Raw genomic sequence first — 16,757 nt, 5'->3', positions numbered from 1 at the left:
TGCATGGAGCTCCATATCCCCACATTCTGGTGAAAAACGTATTTAAGAATACCATAGAAAATAAGATGGACGCCATCACATTTCACTTACAGACTCTGCGTGTTCCATCACTGCTAACACAAAGAAGACATATTCTTGACCACTTTGGAGTTGCTTGTTTGTAAATCCACCATAATGTTTGTCATCCCCCAGGGTGAACTCGGTGGGAAGGACATCAAAATGAGCGGCAATATATGGCTTTAATTCAACTTCTCTTCCATGACGGAGGCTTCTGCGTTTCCTAGATATCTCTTTAAGCAACTTAAAGAAAAAAAGTGGGAAACAGAGAAAGAAATGTAAACAACAATAACCCAACTTAATGACAGTTTAATAAGGGAAATTAATTCAGGGCTGGGAACCACCCAAATACAATGTGTCCACTTCTCATGCGTGTCAGCATTACTAAATCTCAGTCTGCCTTCCAAATGCCTGCCCTGCTGGTAAGGTAAGACACTGTATTGCAGTTGCAAGGCTCAGGCTATAAACACAGCACAATTAGATCCATTACTGGTAGCTCACATCATTGTCCACTCTAATGAAATCCTTTCAAGGGACAAGAAAGCATTACAACTTGTCTATGGAAAAAAAGTCAGTTTGATTCACAAAAGCCTGTCATGCAGGCTTTATCACTGTGATTTATTAAACAAGTACTAACCTCAGATAAAGTCAAAGACCAACATTTTGAAGAGATTAGTACCATGTTAGATTGCTTTTAGTAATGACATAATTTGTATGATGTATAGTCCCTCAAATAAGCATAAAATAGACTTTGATGACCAATTTTTAATTAACATTTTAAACAGACATTGTCATTTAACAATTTTTGGCTTGACTTGTCTCCTTGATTAACCATTTAGGGTACAATTCCTTGCATTTATCATGACAGCAAGTTTTTTCAGAGCTAACAGCTCTCTGGAGATGTTAAATTATCTAGCTAGGTGATAAAGGCAGGTTAGAGATAAAATAATTATATTACCCAGAACAAAACAAACATAAACATGCATATACACAAATCCTTCATGTATTTTGAAAAGGAACAAAAAAGTACAAATTATGGTTTGACACTCTATTGTTTTTGCAGTCACTATTTGGAGAAAATCATGTTAATGATATGACAATTTCAACAGGATGACTAAGTTCTCTCTGCTCCCATTAAATATTGATATTTTATAGGGCTTAGGGAAAGTTTATAGCAGTCTGAGATGCCTTTGAATATGAGAGGCAACTTAAATGTTTTTTTGAAAGAATGCTGATTTATTTTACTACCTCTATAGAGAAGACTGTGTATCTGAGACCTTACACAATGAAGGCCAGGCTTCTGAAATAGTAACAGCTGCAGACTATACACACGCAAATACCAAGAGCTTCTGTTAGGAACCTGATGGTAAACTTGTCTCTAACGCAAAGTTGTAAATGCGCTAAGCTGGTCAAAATTATAATCTAAAAATGTAAAAGTTACTCTTTTGGTTATATATATAATTTGTGCCCATGTTATTGAATATTTAATTTATAATGTTCTCAAATCTGTTAAAATTTGAGTTTATTGATACAATTAAAATTATTTAATATGTAAGCTCTTTTATGAAAACCACAGTAGACTTCTTAAGTAAAATTGGACCATCTGATGATAAATTCAGATAGACTGATCAGTTATGGACCAGCTGGCCTAAAATAAAGCTAGTCTAGAAATATAGCACTATCTTTCAATCCTGTTGTCAAATTTAGGTTTTCTTATAATAATGATAATGGCAATAACAATTGTATTTGTTAAGCATTTACTAGGTGCCAGGCACCATTCTCAAGAGACTAAACATAGCGTATTTCATTTACTCATAAAAACTCTATAAGATAGATTATTATTACCTCTATATAAATGAGGAAACTGAGGCACAATAGAAAGTAATAATATTGGATTCAATTGGTACAATGAAATTATTTGTAAGAAATTTTTTACAACCATATTTTTGTTTACTTGGAGGCTGCACAATATAAAAGAAACACAAATGCAACATTAGGCTAAATTACTACTCTTAATTGTTTTAACTGAGTCTATACTTAAATATATGATTTTTGTGTATCTGCTTTCATTAACACAGAAAAATGCATACTTTCTTTTTTTCTGGATTCTTTAAATATTTTTTAAAATTCTTATGTAAATGTTTAACATATACTTGAAAAGTCACTACATAGGTTCTTGTTGATATGTAGGAGATGAAGGGCCACTACTTTGAGAAGGACAAATGCAGTACAGATGAGCTGAAAAGCTTTTTGAAGTTGGTTAATCAGAAACATTTACCATCAGTTGTTTATGCAACTGTGTCCCCTCTTCTACTTCACTGATCAAACCCTACCTTGATTTTATTCATACTTCAGATGTAGGCAACTGTCATAATTCATCCATATCACTGTCATGAGTGAGTACCTTTTGCTGGGGTTTCTTTAGAAGACTTACAGGAAGTACCTTAAAATATTTCAGTGTTTTGGTCCTCCTTAGACCCAATGCTGCCATTCCCTAAGGTCAAACCTGGAACCTTAGGCTGCCCTAATCTCTGTGGGATGCTTCCTGTGTTATACTTTAAATGGGTCAAGTGTGCTCAGATGACATGAGTGAGCCAATATGTTCAAGTTACAACCACAAATGACCACATTATTTTATAGCAAGCCTTTGAAGTACAATGCGATGAAAGCTTATGATATATTACAAGACTTGCCCTGAATTAAATATAACTAACATTTTAGGAGTCATTCTGTCCAAAATTCATTTTGACTATCAAGGTCTGCTCTGCCCAGTCTGACCTTGACAACTAAGACTTCCAGTCTATGAATTTATTATGTGAAGATTATCCCCAGACAAAGGATAAATGAGCTCAGAAGACAAAACTGAGAGTGACTGTGTTTAGAAAGCCTCTTGCTATTTTTCTTGGGCCTTGATGTGAAGCACACATGTGGAAATCCCCTTAGGCCACCATTCTATTCGATGATAGGGTTTCAGTGATTTGAATTATAGGCCTTTCTAAAAAATCACTTGGTCAAATACATTTAAGAGAGGAACACAGCTTTGTCAAACCTGGCAGTACCAAGCTATAGATAAAATTACTACAATGCTTTTATTATCCATGGTAGGGGAAAAAAAACCCTGTCTGTAGGAATCAGAACCTGGATGAGTAAGCACAAAGTGAGGCCATAGCCTACTTTCATTTGTTCCCTCCACAATAGTTACAAGATGTACTGGAGGTAATTCCAGAAGATGTATCAAGGGCTTTAGTTTTTTATCAGAAATAATTTTCATTTTCCAGTCAATGCATATCTTATTTCTTCCACCATTAATTCTACAATGTGGTCTCAATTATATCAGTAACAAAAGTGGGAAAGAACCCATCCTGACCCCAAAATTTTGAATTAATAAATGTTCTTTATCGAACTATTATACAGATTAATGCACCACAACTTGTGGGATGATTAAAATGACCCTTTGTTATGGGAATCAGCAGCAGAGACCCATAGAATTTAATTGCAAGAAAGTTCAATGTCATATAGCTCTATACTTTAATCCATTAGAATTGCTGTACATTTTGGAGGTTAAAACCTGGCTATAAAAGAGAATCAGCCTGTTATTACTTACTATCAAATGGCTCTACTTCTAAGGAAAGCTTTTTTTTTTTTTAAGTATTTGATATCATTTTTGGCTTGGATCTTAACTCCTTGGAAACTTTTTTTCAATAGATAGAGTCAGATTTTATAAGTTGCCTTTCCATTTTAAATCCAATTCCAACTGAATTCTATATTTTAGCTGAGAATTAATTAAAATAATAAAGAATATGTTAGGATTAACTGATGAGTTGCAAGTAAACCATGACTTGTTTCAAAATGTTTACAGAACAGCTCATCAACTGGCATTTGCAGATAGACTCCTCTGACAGCATAAAAAGGATTTTGTTCCTTTAATACCAGCAGAAAAAAAAAGTAAAATATAAAGCCTAAATTACTTGACAACATTATAGAAATGTGCCTCATTTTACACTCCTTCAATGCTTATCTAATCACTACACCTTGACACAAAACACAGACCTAACCTTGAACTCATCTCCCATTCCAAACTTGATCAACTTGAAGTCAGATAAATGAAATGGGTGGTGGTGAACCATACTTCTAGGGATGACATATGTTTGCCAAAAGAAGTTAACAGTCCTTATCTCTCAAGATCATAGTCTCCTTAGTACAGACATGAATGAAATAAACATCATCTCCCTGTAATGCAGTTAGGAAATTTCTGCTTTTCTTTACTTTGTATGAACTAATTTGATGGAGAGAAAATACCTAAGAATAACAGGTTGATTTAAAAGAGGTACAACATGCTGTAAATAAATTCAGTACATTAAAATATCAGATTTCCCCAAATAGGGGCTTTGGGCTTTTTGACTTCTGAACTGATTCAGACTAGAATCATATTAAAATCATAAAAGTCTCTCCTTTATGGTATTTCAAAATGTGAATATGAAAAATTAGCTCTTGTTCTATATTGTATGTATTCACTTTCAAAAAAAGTTCTTTTTGCAAAAACAATACCAATGTTTTGTTTTGGTATTAAATTAAATGCCAATGTACTTGGTATTTTATTTGGTAAATTAAATACCAAAACATTAAATACCAATGTACTTACTGTTGTTATTATAAGATTTTAGAAATTAAAATCATACTACTTTACGGTACTTTTGTACCATATTTCTTGCTCAGCTCAAAATTCTGTGATTTGTTTGCTCCTAAAGTTATATGCATTTTTGACTCTGAAATCCTATAAAATACAGAAGGAAGTAAAAATGTGCTAATCAGCACAATTCTGTCAGCAATTGGTCAAGAACACATAGTAGGTCAAATGTTGAACTCTGGTGCAAACTGTAACTTAGCATTTTTAACAACCTCAACCACCACTGCACTAATGAAGTGGACCTTGGAATTCCTAACAGTGGTGATTAAGTCTTTGCTGACAATTCACTTCTCCTTCCACACCTCTGCATTATGCTTTACAAGGAGCAAGGGGCAAAATATTAAAGCCAACAAAGATTAGATAGGTTGTAAGCTTTACAGCAGCTTAATGTCTTTTAATTAAAGAAAAAGCTCTTTGTTGGGATCCCAAGAGGTTAACATGCCCATAGCACTGAACCATCCAACTAGGCAGTTGACCAGCCAGCCATGTAGGAGCTGATCCACCCAGATCAGATGCTGAAAGGTCTCCATAGAGAGGAAAGATTTATTTTAAAAATTAAGTAACTAATCAAAGATGCCACCCAAAACACAGTTTACCTCATCTAATTCCATTTCATCTGGACTCTCCCATGGCTTGATAAATTTCCCACGAGATTTCTTCAAAGGCACAATTATTATGTAGTAACCTCTGCACGAGAATAGACAGATAAAAATAAGGTTAGTTCAGAGGGAAAAGAAGATGGATATATCCTTAAATCTTCCGCAGACCAGTGATTGAGATTGAAAGCAAATTATGATTACGGGATGACTTGTCCATCAATGACAAATAACCACCAGTTTGTTCAATTTTAAAAACAACATGGGTAGACATTTCTGTGTAACTTCAATGATCTTGTATGGTAATATTACTATGGTTGACTGCCCTTTATTAGGTATCATAAACAGAACAGAAAGAGTTTGTTAGTACCCTGTTGCTGGACACATGCAAGGCAGGTATATTGAAATCCACCACCACAGGCTGCTGAGCCAAGAATTTTCTATAACATTAATTTATAAGAGGGTTTTTTAAAAAGAAGATGTGTAATAAAAATTACTCTGTGCTGTGCTTAGTTGCTCAGTCATGTCCGACTCTGTGATCCCATGGACTGTAGTCTGCCAGGCTCCTCTGTCCATGGGGATTCTCCTGGCAAGAATACTGGAGTGGGTTGCCACGCCCTCCTCAAAAATTACTCTAAGGTCATACAAATGCCTGTACAATGATGATGATTTTGTTTATACACCATATAAGTACTTTTTATTTGGAAAAAATAAAAGCATAAAAATTACTTGTCATCTCACAGTTATTAAATATATAAAGGCATAAAGGTTCTCCTCACTTCCTACCCATCAAATTGCACATCTTAAGGTAGAACTGCAGAAATTTTGAGACAGTCACTATCTGAGGGTTTAAAAATAGACTTCAATATAACACACTTACAGGAAGAGACAAAAAGATTAATAAGCAAGGCCTCACATTGAGAATGGTCAACTTCACTTTATGTATAACAGTACCTGTCCCCAAACAGATACAGGTTATTTGTAAAATTATTTGACTTCTATATAGTGTATACCCTGCTCTTGTATTCACAGGCACTCTGTTCATACTGATTTTTGGTAATTCCTATACAAAGACTTTGAACATAGATGTATAATAACAGCACATTAATCACTTCCTACTGTTCATGTATTATAGGAAATGCATAATTTCCCTTTGCCTTGTTTAAAAAAAAACTAACTTTAAGAACAGGTAACGGACCAAATAAATAAATAAAATTCATAGAGATGGAATAATTGCTCAAGATAAAACAGTAAGGGGATATAAGTGAAAGTGAAAGTCACTCAGTCATGTCTGACTCTGCGACCCCATGGACTATACAGTCCGTGGAATCAGTCCATGGAATTCTCCAGGCCAGAATACTGGAGTGGGTAGCCGTTCCCTTCTCCAGGGGATCTTCCCAACCCAGGGATCGAACTCAGGTCTCCCGCATTGCAGGTAGATTTTTTACCAGCTGAGCCACAAGGGAAGTCCAAGGGGAAATAAACTTATATATTATACCTACATACATACATTTACATATATGTGTACGTGTGTGTGTGCATGCGTGCTGTGCTTAGTCAATCATGTCTGAATCTTTCCAACCCCATGGACTGTAGCCTGACAGGTTCCTCTGTCCATGGGATTTCCCAGGCAAGAATACTGTAGTGGGTTGTTATTTCCTTCTCCAAGGTATCTTCCCAACCCAAGGATTGAACCCGCATCTGCTGCATTGTAAGCGGACTCTTTACCACTGAGCCACTGGGGAAGCCTCTGTGTGTGTGTGTGTGTGTGTGTGTGTGTGTGTGTGTGTGTGTGTAAACTATGGCAAGAGTCTGCTTTTGTTTCATAAAGCACTTCTTAGACTCTATAAATTTTGTGGAAATTTATTGTGGAAATGAACAACACCTTTAGAAGAGAAGGCTGCCACTCAGGAAAGGAATGAGAGCAGGATGGGCTCCATCAAGCTTGTGTCACATTCTATTACAGAGATTAATCACACTCACAGTAGCCTTCATTGTTCTTAAGGCAAAATCTGTAATAAACTCAGCAAATCCTTTGTGATTAAGAACTCCATTTCCATAAACAGAGTCTAGAGCAACTCTGTCCAGTATGGTAGCCGCTAGCCTCCAGTGGCTATCAAACACTTAAAATGTGGCTAGTCTGAACTGACAGCTCTATAAAAGACAATGGATTTCAAAAACTTAATATGAAAAATAAATGTAAAATATTATAGCAATATTTTTTAATAATGGTCACATGTTAAATGATAATATTCTGGATATATTGGGCTTCATAAAATATGTAATTAAAATTAATTACATCCATTTCTTTGTACTTTTCACCATACCTCCTAGAAAGTGTAATATTTCACATGTGGCTCTCATGACATTTGCTGGGCTGTGCAGATCTAGAGTGTTTCTAGTAAAGAATGTGGCATCTAGAGACACATCTAGCCCAGAATGTAGGTTCTGCCACTAATAAGCCGTGTGATCCCGGGTTGATCATCTAACATCTCTGAATCTCAGCTGCACATTCTGAAAATGTGAGTAAATAATATCAGACTTATTGAGGGAAAATTAATGAACACAAAGTGCTCAGAAGAGTGTGCATCATATAGCACTTAACAGAAGCCAGCTGCTACGGGCTGGTACTGACCATCATAGTGGGAGAGACGGATGAGAACGCAGACACAGGAGGACAGGGAAATTCCCTGAGATGCAGATTAAAGGACTTATCAACCTTTTTTTTTTCTCCCTGACCTAGAAATTCAAGTCAAACCACACAGCACTAGCTGCATTCTCTCCATGGAGCTCTGAAGAACTCATCAGCAGGCTCATGGAATCGCATCACTTGGCCATCCGTTTTCTTTCCTACAAATAATCTTGATGAGCAAGGAGGGTAAGGAGAAGGAAGAGTAGAGTATATGAGTGAGGCCAATATCTTTTAGTTTATGATCCAGAGTAAGCTTCCTCCTCTTCCTGTCCTCCCACAACCTGAAGGAATTGCCAAACAAGTCCATCATGTTAAATCAGCTTGGAGAAGAATGACAGGGGCTGCAACCTAGCGTACAGAATGACACTGCGGCTGGACTTGATAAACACACTTGTCAGGGAAACTCTTGCTTTTCATTACCAACTGCACAAAGTCAGAATAGCTTCTCTTCGCCTAAAGCGATGATACTGCACACGATCAGGGAGTTCCCACTGTTTTCCTTCAGAATCTTCTAAATCCAGGTTAAGCTGATGAATTCTATTAATTTTGTTTCTGCTTCCATACTCTGAGTTGCCATTCTTGTACATGAAAAAAGAATTCATTCTTTCTTCTGCAGCATTCCTTGACTACTCATGTCATTTATGGCTCAGATAAGATTTGAATAGCCTCCCCCATAACAATTAATTAACACTGTGGCCAGATATCCATAACCTTTTCTCTCCGAGATCTCTAAAGCATTCAACTAGGGCAGGCAATGTGGATCCTGCTTCAAAGTAGCTCTCACCTCCAGAAGAAATGAGGAGGAGGGGATTTGGAACTCCTGGGTCTAAGTCCATACATTTCAATTGTATTCTCAGCAATTACAATTTCATAAACAACCACCCATCTGCCTTTCATGAGGCTTAGCTGTCCCATCAGGATACTGCCTCCATTGTAGACTTCTCCAGCAGTGGCTCATCAATTTACCCCCTCCCTCAGCCATGAACCCACGTTTAGGGCTTGGGGTTTCTTTCCCAGTTCCCTGTTGCTTCTTGTAGGTGTCTTTCCCTCCACACTTTTGCTACAGAATACAATGTGCACACATGTGTGTGTGCACGCTCAGACTTGTCTGACTTTTTGCAACAACATGGACTGTAGTAGCCTGCCAGGCTCCTCTGTCCATGGATACTCCAGGCAGAAATACTGGAGTGGGGTGCCATTTCCTACTCCAGGGTATCTTCCTGACCCAGGGACTGAACCCATATCTCTTACGTCTCCTCCATCAGCAGGCGGATTCTTTACCTCTGCACCACCTAGGAAGCCACCCCTCCCCAACCCCCCGCAAAAAACCCGGCCCCTTCTCTTGGAAGATTATACAATTCAGCTATGTTACGGTCTTCTCTTACAGATCTTTGCCATCTATTAACTTCTTCAGAATCTTCCTTATGTGGAAGTTTCTCCACCCACCCACCCACCCTGGGTTGATGGTCTTTTTTTTTCTTTTCCCCAAACTCTGCCATTATTTTGGGTGATTTAATCCTTCAGAGGGCTGGCCCATGAACCACCCAAGATTCAAAATTCCTTGAACTCTTTTGTTCCAAAACCCACATCCTCCACTCCACCTTAACTGAAATCTATCATTGCCTTTCTCTGTGCCTGAACACAAGGAGCGGAATACAGTTTGAAAAATCATGAACAGGGTAGAACGATGCTGTAAGTTCATATTCAGCAAACACAAATAGAAGTTCAACGCTGCCTGTCAATATGATGACCAGTTACCTAGTTTCAATATTCACAGAAAGTTTTTCAAACTTTCTTTCCTGGCCTCAAATCCTGGATGCTCATGCCTCTCTGCTACAAGATGGCTTTATGTCTTATGTACAGAGAAAAAAAAAAATTTAGACAAGAATTCCCTCCCCCTCTAACAAACTACAAGACCACCTATATCTAGATGCAAACTGTAGTCTTTCTCATTGGTACAGTAGAAGGGCTGGCTCCACTTTTCAAGGCCAGTTACTTTTTCTTGAATTGGGTCCCACATCCCACTCTTAGGATGCTGACCATACATCATACTCCTTGCTGTTGTTGATTAGTCGCTAAGTTGTGCCTGATTCTTTGCAACCCCATGGCCTGCAGCGTGCCAGGCATCCCTGTCCTTCATTATCTCCTGGAGTTTGCTCCCTTCTCCTCCCTTCAATCTTTCCCAGGATCAGGGTCTTTTCCAGTGAGTCGGCTCTTCACATCAGGTGGCCAAAGTACTGGAGCTTCAGCTTCAGCATCAGTACTTCCAATGATACTCAGGGTTGATTTTCTTTAGGACTGACTGGTTCTAGATTGCCATATGTCTGAATATCTCCACTCTCACTGGATTCTATCCATTAGCTTTCAATCACTGGAAGGACAAAACAAACTGCATCCTGCTCCAGTCATCACTCTCTGCTACCTCTTGTGGCCCCAGTACTGAGAAGAACAGTCCTTGTTGTTCTCTAGGACTTTACCTTCCATTCCCTCCCCAGTCAACGGTGCTCTAGCTTCTGCCCCATCTGCCCCCTCATCACCTTCACCAGGGTCCTCAAGCTTGCATCAAAAGGAGAGTTTTAGACTCTCTTATTTGATCTGAGTATTCATAAGACCCTACAGGAAACATTTTCAGTTCTTCCTCTGTATCCAGCTCTCCTAGTTTTCTACTAAGATCTCTCACCATGTTAACATAAGCAGGATTTATTATCTGCTACCCAGCTTTTCAATAAGGGTGGAGCTCCTCAAGGATCTAGCCAATGATTTCTCTTTCCTTCCTCATTTCTTGCCATGTGATCTCACTCCAGTCAGGGAATCAGTTAATCCCTCAATGCAGATGATTTACAGATTCATATCTTCAGCTAAGAGGGCTCCTCTGAACTCCACAAGTGTCTCCCATTCCAACTTTATATTTCCATTTCTATGTCACAAAAGTACCTAAAATTTACTGTGGTTAAAATAAAACAACAGCAAAAAATATGGCTCCAAAATAAATCTTCTTTCAATACTGTACCATGATCGATTTTAGTGCATGCTGTAAACCTAGGTGTTACCACTGACGATCTGTGTTAACTCTCTCCCTCTCTCATACCCAAGTTACCATCAAACTCTACTGCTTTCAAACTCTCTATAGTGCATTCACTTCTCCTCCTCCCTACTGCCACTGCTTCAGCTTTATTGCATTGTCTCATGCTTGGATTACTCCTAAATTTCTATCTCCATGGAATTTAACCTCCTTTAGTCCAATCTCTGAAATTTTACCATATTTTACAATAGAAAATTAACTGTAACATTTCCATTTTAAAGAACTTTTCAATGGATCCTGGAATTTATCTCTCTGTGTCCTGGGAGTTATACCCTGCTGGGCATTTAGTTTCTTGAATTTACTTTGGTCCATTCCATCTTTGATCATTCTGTACCATCTGTCTAGAACCTTCTGTCACTCCCAACAAATTCCAAGTTAACTCTTCTCTTTTCTCAAATAGGAACTCAATTTTACTGCCAGATGAAACCTTTCCTGACCTCTGATTAGATCAATGATCACAACTATATGGTCTTTAAAGAACCATTTTTTTGTTGATTATTTTCTTCTATGTTTAAGACATGTTTGCATTTTTCAAAATGCATTCCTGAAACAGATATACATATATTCCCCAAATTTGTTGACTTTGCCATTTTATCACTGAATTCTTCACTGAAAAGTAGAAGTGGGTGAAGCAGGTAATTCTTGGGGATTTATGCCTCTCCTAGATCTGCCTGCAATGTGCGAGACCTGGGTTTGATCTCTGGGTGGGGAAGATCCCCTGGAGAAGGAAATGGCAACCCACTCCAGTATTCTTGCCTGGAGAATCCCATGGACAGAGGAGCTTGGTGGACTTCACTCCACGGGTTGCAGAGTTGGACATGACTGAGCGACTTCACTTTAGATCAGGGCAGTCAAAACCATTTTAGAACTCTTCTATTGCACTAGAACTTTCCAACTTGAAACCTCATCAAGCGTCTTCTTTCAATCCAAACCAGCAACAACATACCTGAACATAATTTGTAAAATATATAACTCCTTACTGCAAAGGTTCTTTTCGATACAGCAAAGTCGTGACCCTAGTTATAATCTCACAGGATATTAAGGGAAGTAAGATAACTGATAAGAAGAGTAAAATGAGGAACTAACATGTCCCTACAAGTTCGTAACAACCAAATCACATGAACTCAAAGAACCTGCTCTAAATTACAAAAAAAAAAAAATTGCTTTTAGACATAGATCAGCTTTATATTGGAGAAGGAAATGGCAATCCACTCCAGCACTCTTGCCTGGAGAATTCCACGGACAGAGGAGACTGGTGGGCTGCAGTCCATTCGGTCGCAAAGAGTCAGACACAACTGAGTCGCTAACACATGAACAACAGTGAAAGCACTTTGCCTGTCTAACTCCAGCTTGGAGTTCAGCCTTCAAATACTCTTTCCAACACAGACCTTAACTAAGAAACTAATAGAAAAATAAATAACTTGAGAGTCAATATATTTGAGAAAGCCCTGGACTACTTACAAAGCAAGCTGCGTTTTCCCAGTATATTAGATTTAATTAGGCAAGTTAAATCTAACCTTCAGAATTTTAATTATACTAAGTAAAGTTTTACTAATTTTATTTAATATGTTATCATCAGGGGGCCCAGCTCCATATAATTATATGGGAAGGTGAGCTCTGGTCTTTGTGGAAGTCCCACTTCAAATTGAGGAAGGCTTTTTGTATTAACAGTCCATATTGCATTCTTGAACTCATTACTTAACTGGGAGGTCAAAATTTGTCTCAGAGTTTAATGAATGTCATGCCTTGCATAATTTTTTGATTTATAATTTCTTTTTTTTTTTTTGGCTGTGGTCATTTGGGTATATATACTGTTTAACTCAAATTAATTAACCACAGAAAAACCAAAGCTGTCTGAATGATCTTTCCAGTTTCTGTGTTTAAATTAAGGTTTCTAATTTTTTAAGCTATGTGTTGTCAGACGTTATTAACTGCCTTAGGTTCCATTTTCATCAATTATAAAATGGCGGGTGATAGTACTGCCTGTGGGTAGCCTCTTTATTTCTCACCTCTAAATTTGCATGACAACCTACCAATTTTAGTGTTCCACATTTAACATATTTTTCTAAAATCTGTGGCTGAGCATTTGTAACTGATTCCTCTTGATTCTGAGGTGTGTCTGGGGCCGTCCTATGGATGCCTAATTGTCATGGAGTTCTTACGCATTTATGATGGTCCTAGGAAAAAAATGTCCTTGTTTGGTCAATACATTTTATGGTCAGAGGCATAGTTGTGGTTCAACATGTAGACTCTGGAGCCAGACTGCCTAAGCTCAAATCTTTCCTCTCTGCTATTGTATTGCCAGGGCAAATCATTGGGTTGGCCAAAAAATTTGTTCGAGTTTTTTCATAACAGCTTACAGAAAAGCCTAAACTTTTTAGACAGCTCAATAGTATACTACCTTGTAGCTTCCTCAGCTGTAAAATGAAGAGGGCCCTTGGTGTGAAGATGATGGCAGTCACTGTGTGCAGTGTCCTTTGAAGAACACCTAGGAAGTTCTCTGTCCTTATTAACTATTAGCAGTAGCGACTCTGATCTTGCTTGGGCCACTTAGCGTCTCTGAGCCTCACCTTACTCACCTGTAAAAGGGGAGAACACCTACCTTATAGGTGGGAAACGTAAGTCAAATGATGTAATACGTTCAGCAAACTGTAAAGGGCTATACGCATTTAAGCCTTTGCCATGTCAATAACAAAAATATGATTAATCAATTAAATACTAAATAGCTTATAAATTAAAACACAGAGCTGCTTTTAGTGGTGCCATGTGTGATGAATCAATTTTGCTTCTAAGAATGTCTACTTTTTTATTTTTGTAAAGAAAGATAATCTGAAAGCCAAATCAGTAAGATCAAAGAAATTTGAAATTTTATAGAATGCTCTTTTTCTTCATGTTTATTTTTCAGAAACATGAAATTGTTGCTATGGAGTTAATTTACATCAGGTACCTTCTGGCAGCTTTTTCTCTGAGTACAATCTGTGTGGTGCTTCTTTCTTTCTTTCTTTCTTTTTTAACCAAGCAGAGTTAAGTCCTGCTCCACACAGTCACAGAAGTCTCCTTTGTTATCACAACTTGCTACTGTAGGATGGTGGCATTGCTCAAGTTTCTGACCAGCATTCTGTCCCCTTAGTGTATTCAAGCAGAAGGTTGAAGTCCCACAAAATTCCTAAAACTAGAACCTGCAGTACCCCGATGGCTGTTCCACAAGAAATCTGGCCTTTCCCTAAAGGATTGCTCAGCTCCTCCACACAAGAACCAAGAGTGAAATCCCAGAAGCAAGGAGCTCTACCTGCATTATGTTTACAAGAGACAGATTTATGTTTAGATGGCGAGGAGTTCGGGTCGGGGATTAAGATCTCTCAGTTTTCTTGGCCAGAAACAAGGAAAGCACAGTTTCTGTTGATAAAACAAAACAGCCTTTCAATAATCAAAATTGTATTTTTATATAAAAACAAATTGGACTCATTTTTATAGTTAGCTTTTACATAAATCCAAATTAGCAACCCGCTCCAGAGCTCTGGAATCAATTCTTTTCTCCTCTCTCATTTTTCCTGTAGAATATTTAACAGAAACCTCCCTTCTAATTTCTGAACTTCCAATGAGTGCAAGTGGCACAGCCTGGCACACAGCTTTTTGTCATATCTGATGACGCCACATGACCCACCTAGGAGACTGGGTGGGTAGCTTTATGAAACATATTTCTCCTTTAGGAAACATAATGAATAGGAATTATCTGGAGTTTTTTGCTAACATATTTGCTCTCCATTTCCTATGGTTCTTACACCTTTCCCCAGTTTTGTCTTTTGCTCTTGTTTTTTCCCCAGTGTTTAGAATATATTTATGGCAATTTCTAGAGCATATTTTTTTTCCATAATGGTCTGCTTTCTTTTTCTGATCTGTAATAGTCTCTCGTCTTTGTCATCAAACATTTTAATCCCTTTTCCTGACTCCCATTTCAAATGTTACAAAGAGTAAGTACATAAATAAAACAAAAAGAAAAATTGAACTATCTAAAGAAAAATACTAAAAGAGAAACTCAATTTTGTAGTATAAATTTACTCATAAATTGGAAAATGAAAGAGAAATCTGCTACCATGGACTAAAATGTCATTCCAGTGATGTCTAAGACATTCTACTAAGCTAATCTGGTAAACAGGCATTGAGATTTTTTTTTTACTATATAAAGAAAAATTTGGCATTTAATAGTTAAGACCATAGATTATATGATACTGTTTTTACCTTTCATCTACTCTTTCCCTGACTAGACAGTACATATTTTTAATAGATTGAACTCCTAGCCCATTGTTTATAGTTCTTTACTGTTTGCAACTATTTTACCTTCTCTAAATCTTTCTCATTGTTCAAGACTCATTAGATATCAGCTGCTTCTGGATCTCTCTCTTGACATCCAAGTTGGGTTAGAATTCTGTATTTATGTTCCCACAGTGCCTGGCAGTAGTTGCTCTACTATATTCTAATCATATATTCCCTGTATCTGTTCTCCCACCGTGAGGTAGGGTTTTATCTCAATCATCTTCCTACTCTCAGACCTAGTGCTGGCAATACAGTATGTCTAGAACATATGTCTGTTGGATGTCAGCTGAAAAGTCTCAGTGGATGGGTAAGATGTGGCTAAGTAACAGGTGCTAGTCTTCCTGTTGTTTGTGAAATATTACATGTGCTGTCCTTTTCTTAAAACAGTGTCTTCCCCCCTCTAAACCCCCAGACCAGCTGCTTGTCATTTTTTTAAACCTCAGCTTAGACGTTGCTTTCTTTGGGACTTCTTCCCTGAACTACTAAACTGGGTTTGGGAGCTCCTCCAGTGGCCTCCCTTATCTATCTAATTTTTGGTATCATAGGGCAGGAGGAGAAGGGGACGACAGAGGATGAGATGGCTGGATGGCATCACTGACTCGATGGACATGAGTCTGAGTGAACTCCGGGAGTCTGTGATGGACAGGGAGGCCTGGCGTGCTGCGATTCATGGGGTCACAAAGAGTCGGACATGACTGAGCGACTGAACTGAACTGAGGACTCCACTCCACTTGACTCTCTACTTGTCCAAATTCCCCAATTATGAGAAAGTCTGCATCATCTCCACTGAATCCATGAAACATGGTCTGGCACTAGGGTGAGAGACCAAGTAATATTCACAGGCTATTTAAACAAATAAATAATCTCATTTTCATATTAAATTTTGCTGGAAGAAAAATCACAGTAATAGTCCATTCTTGTTTCTATTTTTATGAATGACAGAAAAAGAATAATGGACAAAATGGAGACTAATAAAAATGGAGGCTGATTTCACTTTTACCTCATGTAAAATGTACACAGACTTAAACTCATTAATTTTCTCCTGATCTCTCATCCTTCAGGATGAATGGCAGCACCATTTATTTCATTATCCAAGCTCAAACCTCAGAGCCATCTATGACATTTTCCTCTCCCTTGCTTGCTCCATGAAGGCCGTTGCCATTTCCCACTTCTCTGTCTGCCTCTATGTCCCATTTCTAGCATCCCCATCTCATTTCAGAATCTTATTTGTCTAGAATTAACTAACTGCACGACAGAGGGGGCGACACATGATGAGATGGTTAGATGGCATCACTGACTCAAAGGACCTGAGTCTGAGCAAGCTCTGAG

At 37.9% G+C, this 16,757-nt stretch overlaps 1 protein-coding gene across 7 annotated transcripts in view; it reads right to left on the bottom strand.

The window, feature by feature from the left end:
- Nucleotides 1–16,757, bottom strand: part of PTPRD (protein tyrosine phosphatase receptor type D) — a 2,533,682-nt gene that overhangs the window by 159,609 nt on the left and 2,357,316 nt on the right. For all 7 annotated transcript variants that reach the window (XM_086415146.1, XM_086415152.1, XM_086415147.1 and 4 more), the window contains 2 exons: nucleotides 5,341–5,431; nucleotides 91–300 (listed from right to left, as the gene is read on the bottom strand). In XM_086415146.1, the coding sequence (XP_086271272.1) occupies nucleotides 91–300; nucleotides 5,341–5,431 (301 nt within the window). The remainder of the gene's footprint in view (nucleotides 1–90; nucleotides 301–5,340; nucleotides 5,432–16,757) is intronic.

This window comes from Bos grunniens, chromosome 8 (genome assembly GCF_055505025.1).
Source record: "Bos grunniens cultivar Pamir isolate PY7600 chromosome 8, Bosgru_T2T1.0, whole genome shotgun sequence".
NCBI classification, from domain to species: domain Eukaryota; kingdom Metazoa; phylum Chordata; class Mammalia; order Artiodactyla; family Bovidae; genus Bos; species Bos grunniens.
Note: the sequence above shows the minus strand (reverse complement) of the source record. Positions and strands in the feature narration are given on the sequence as shown.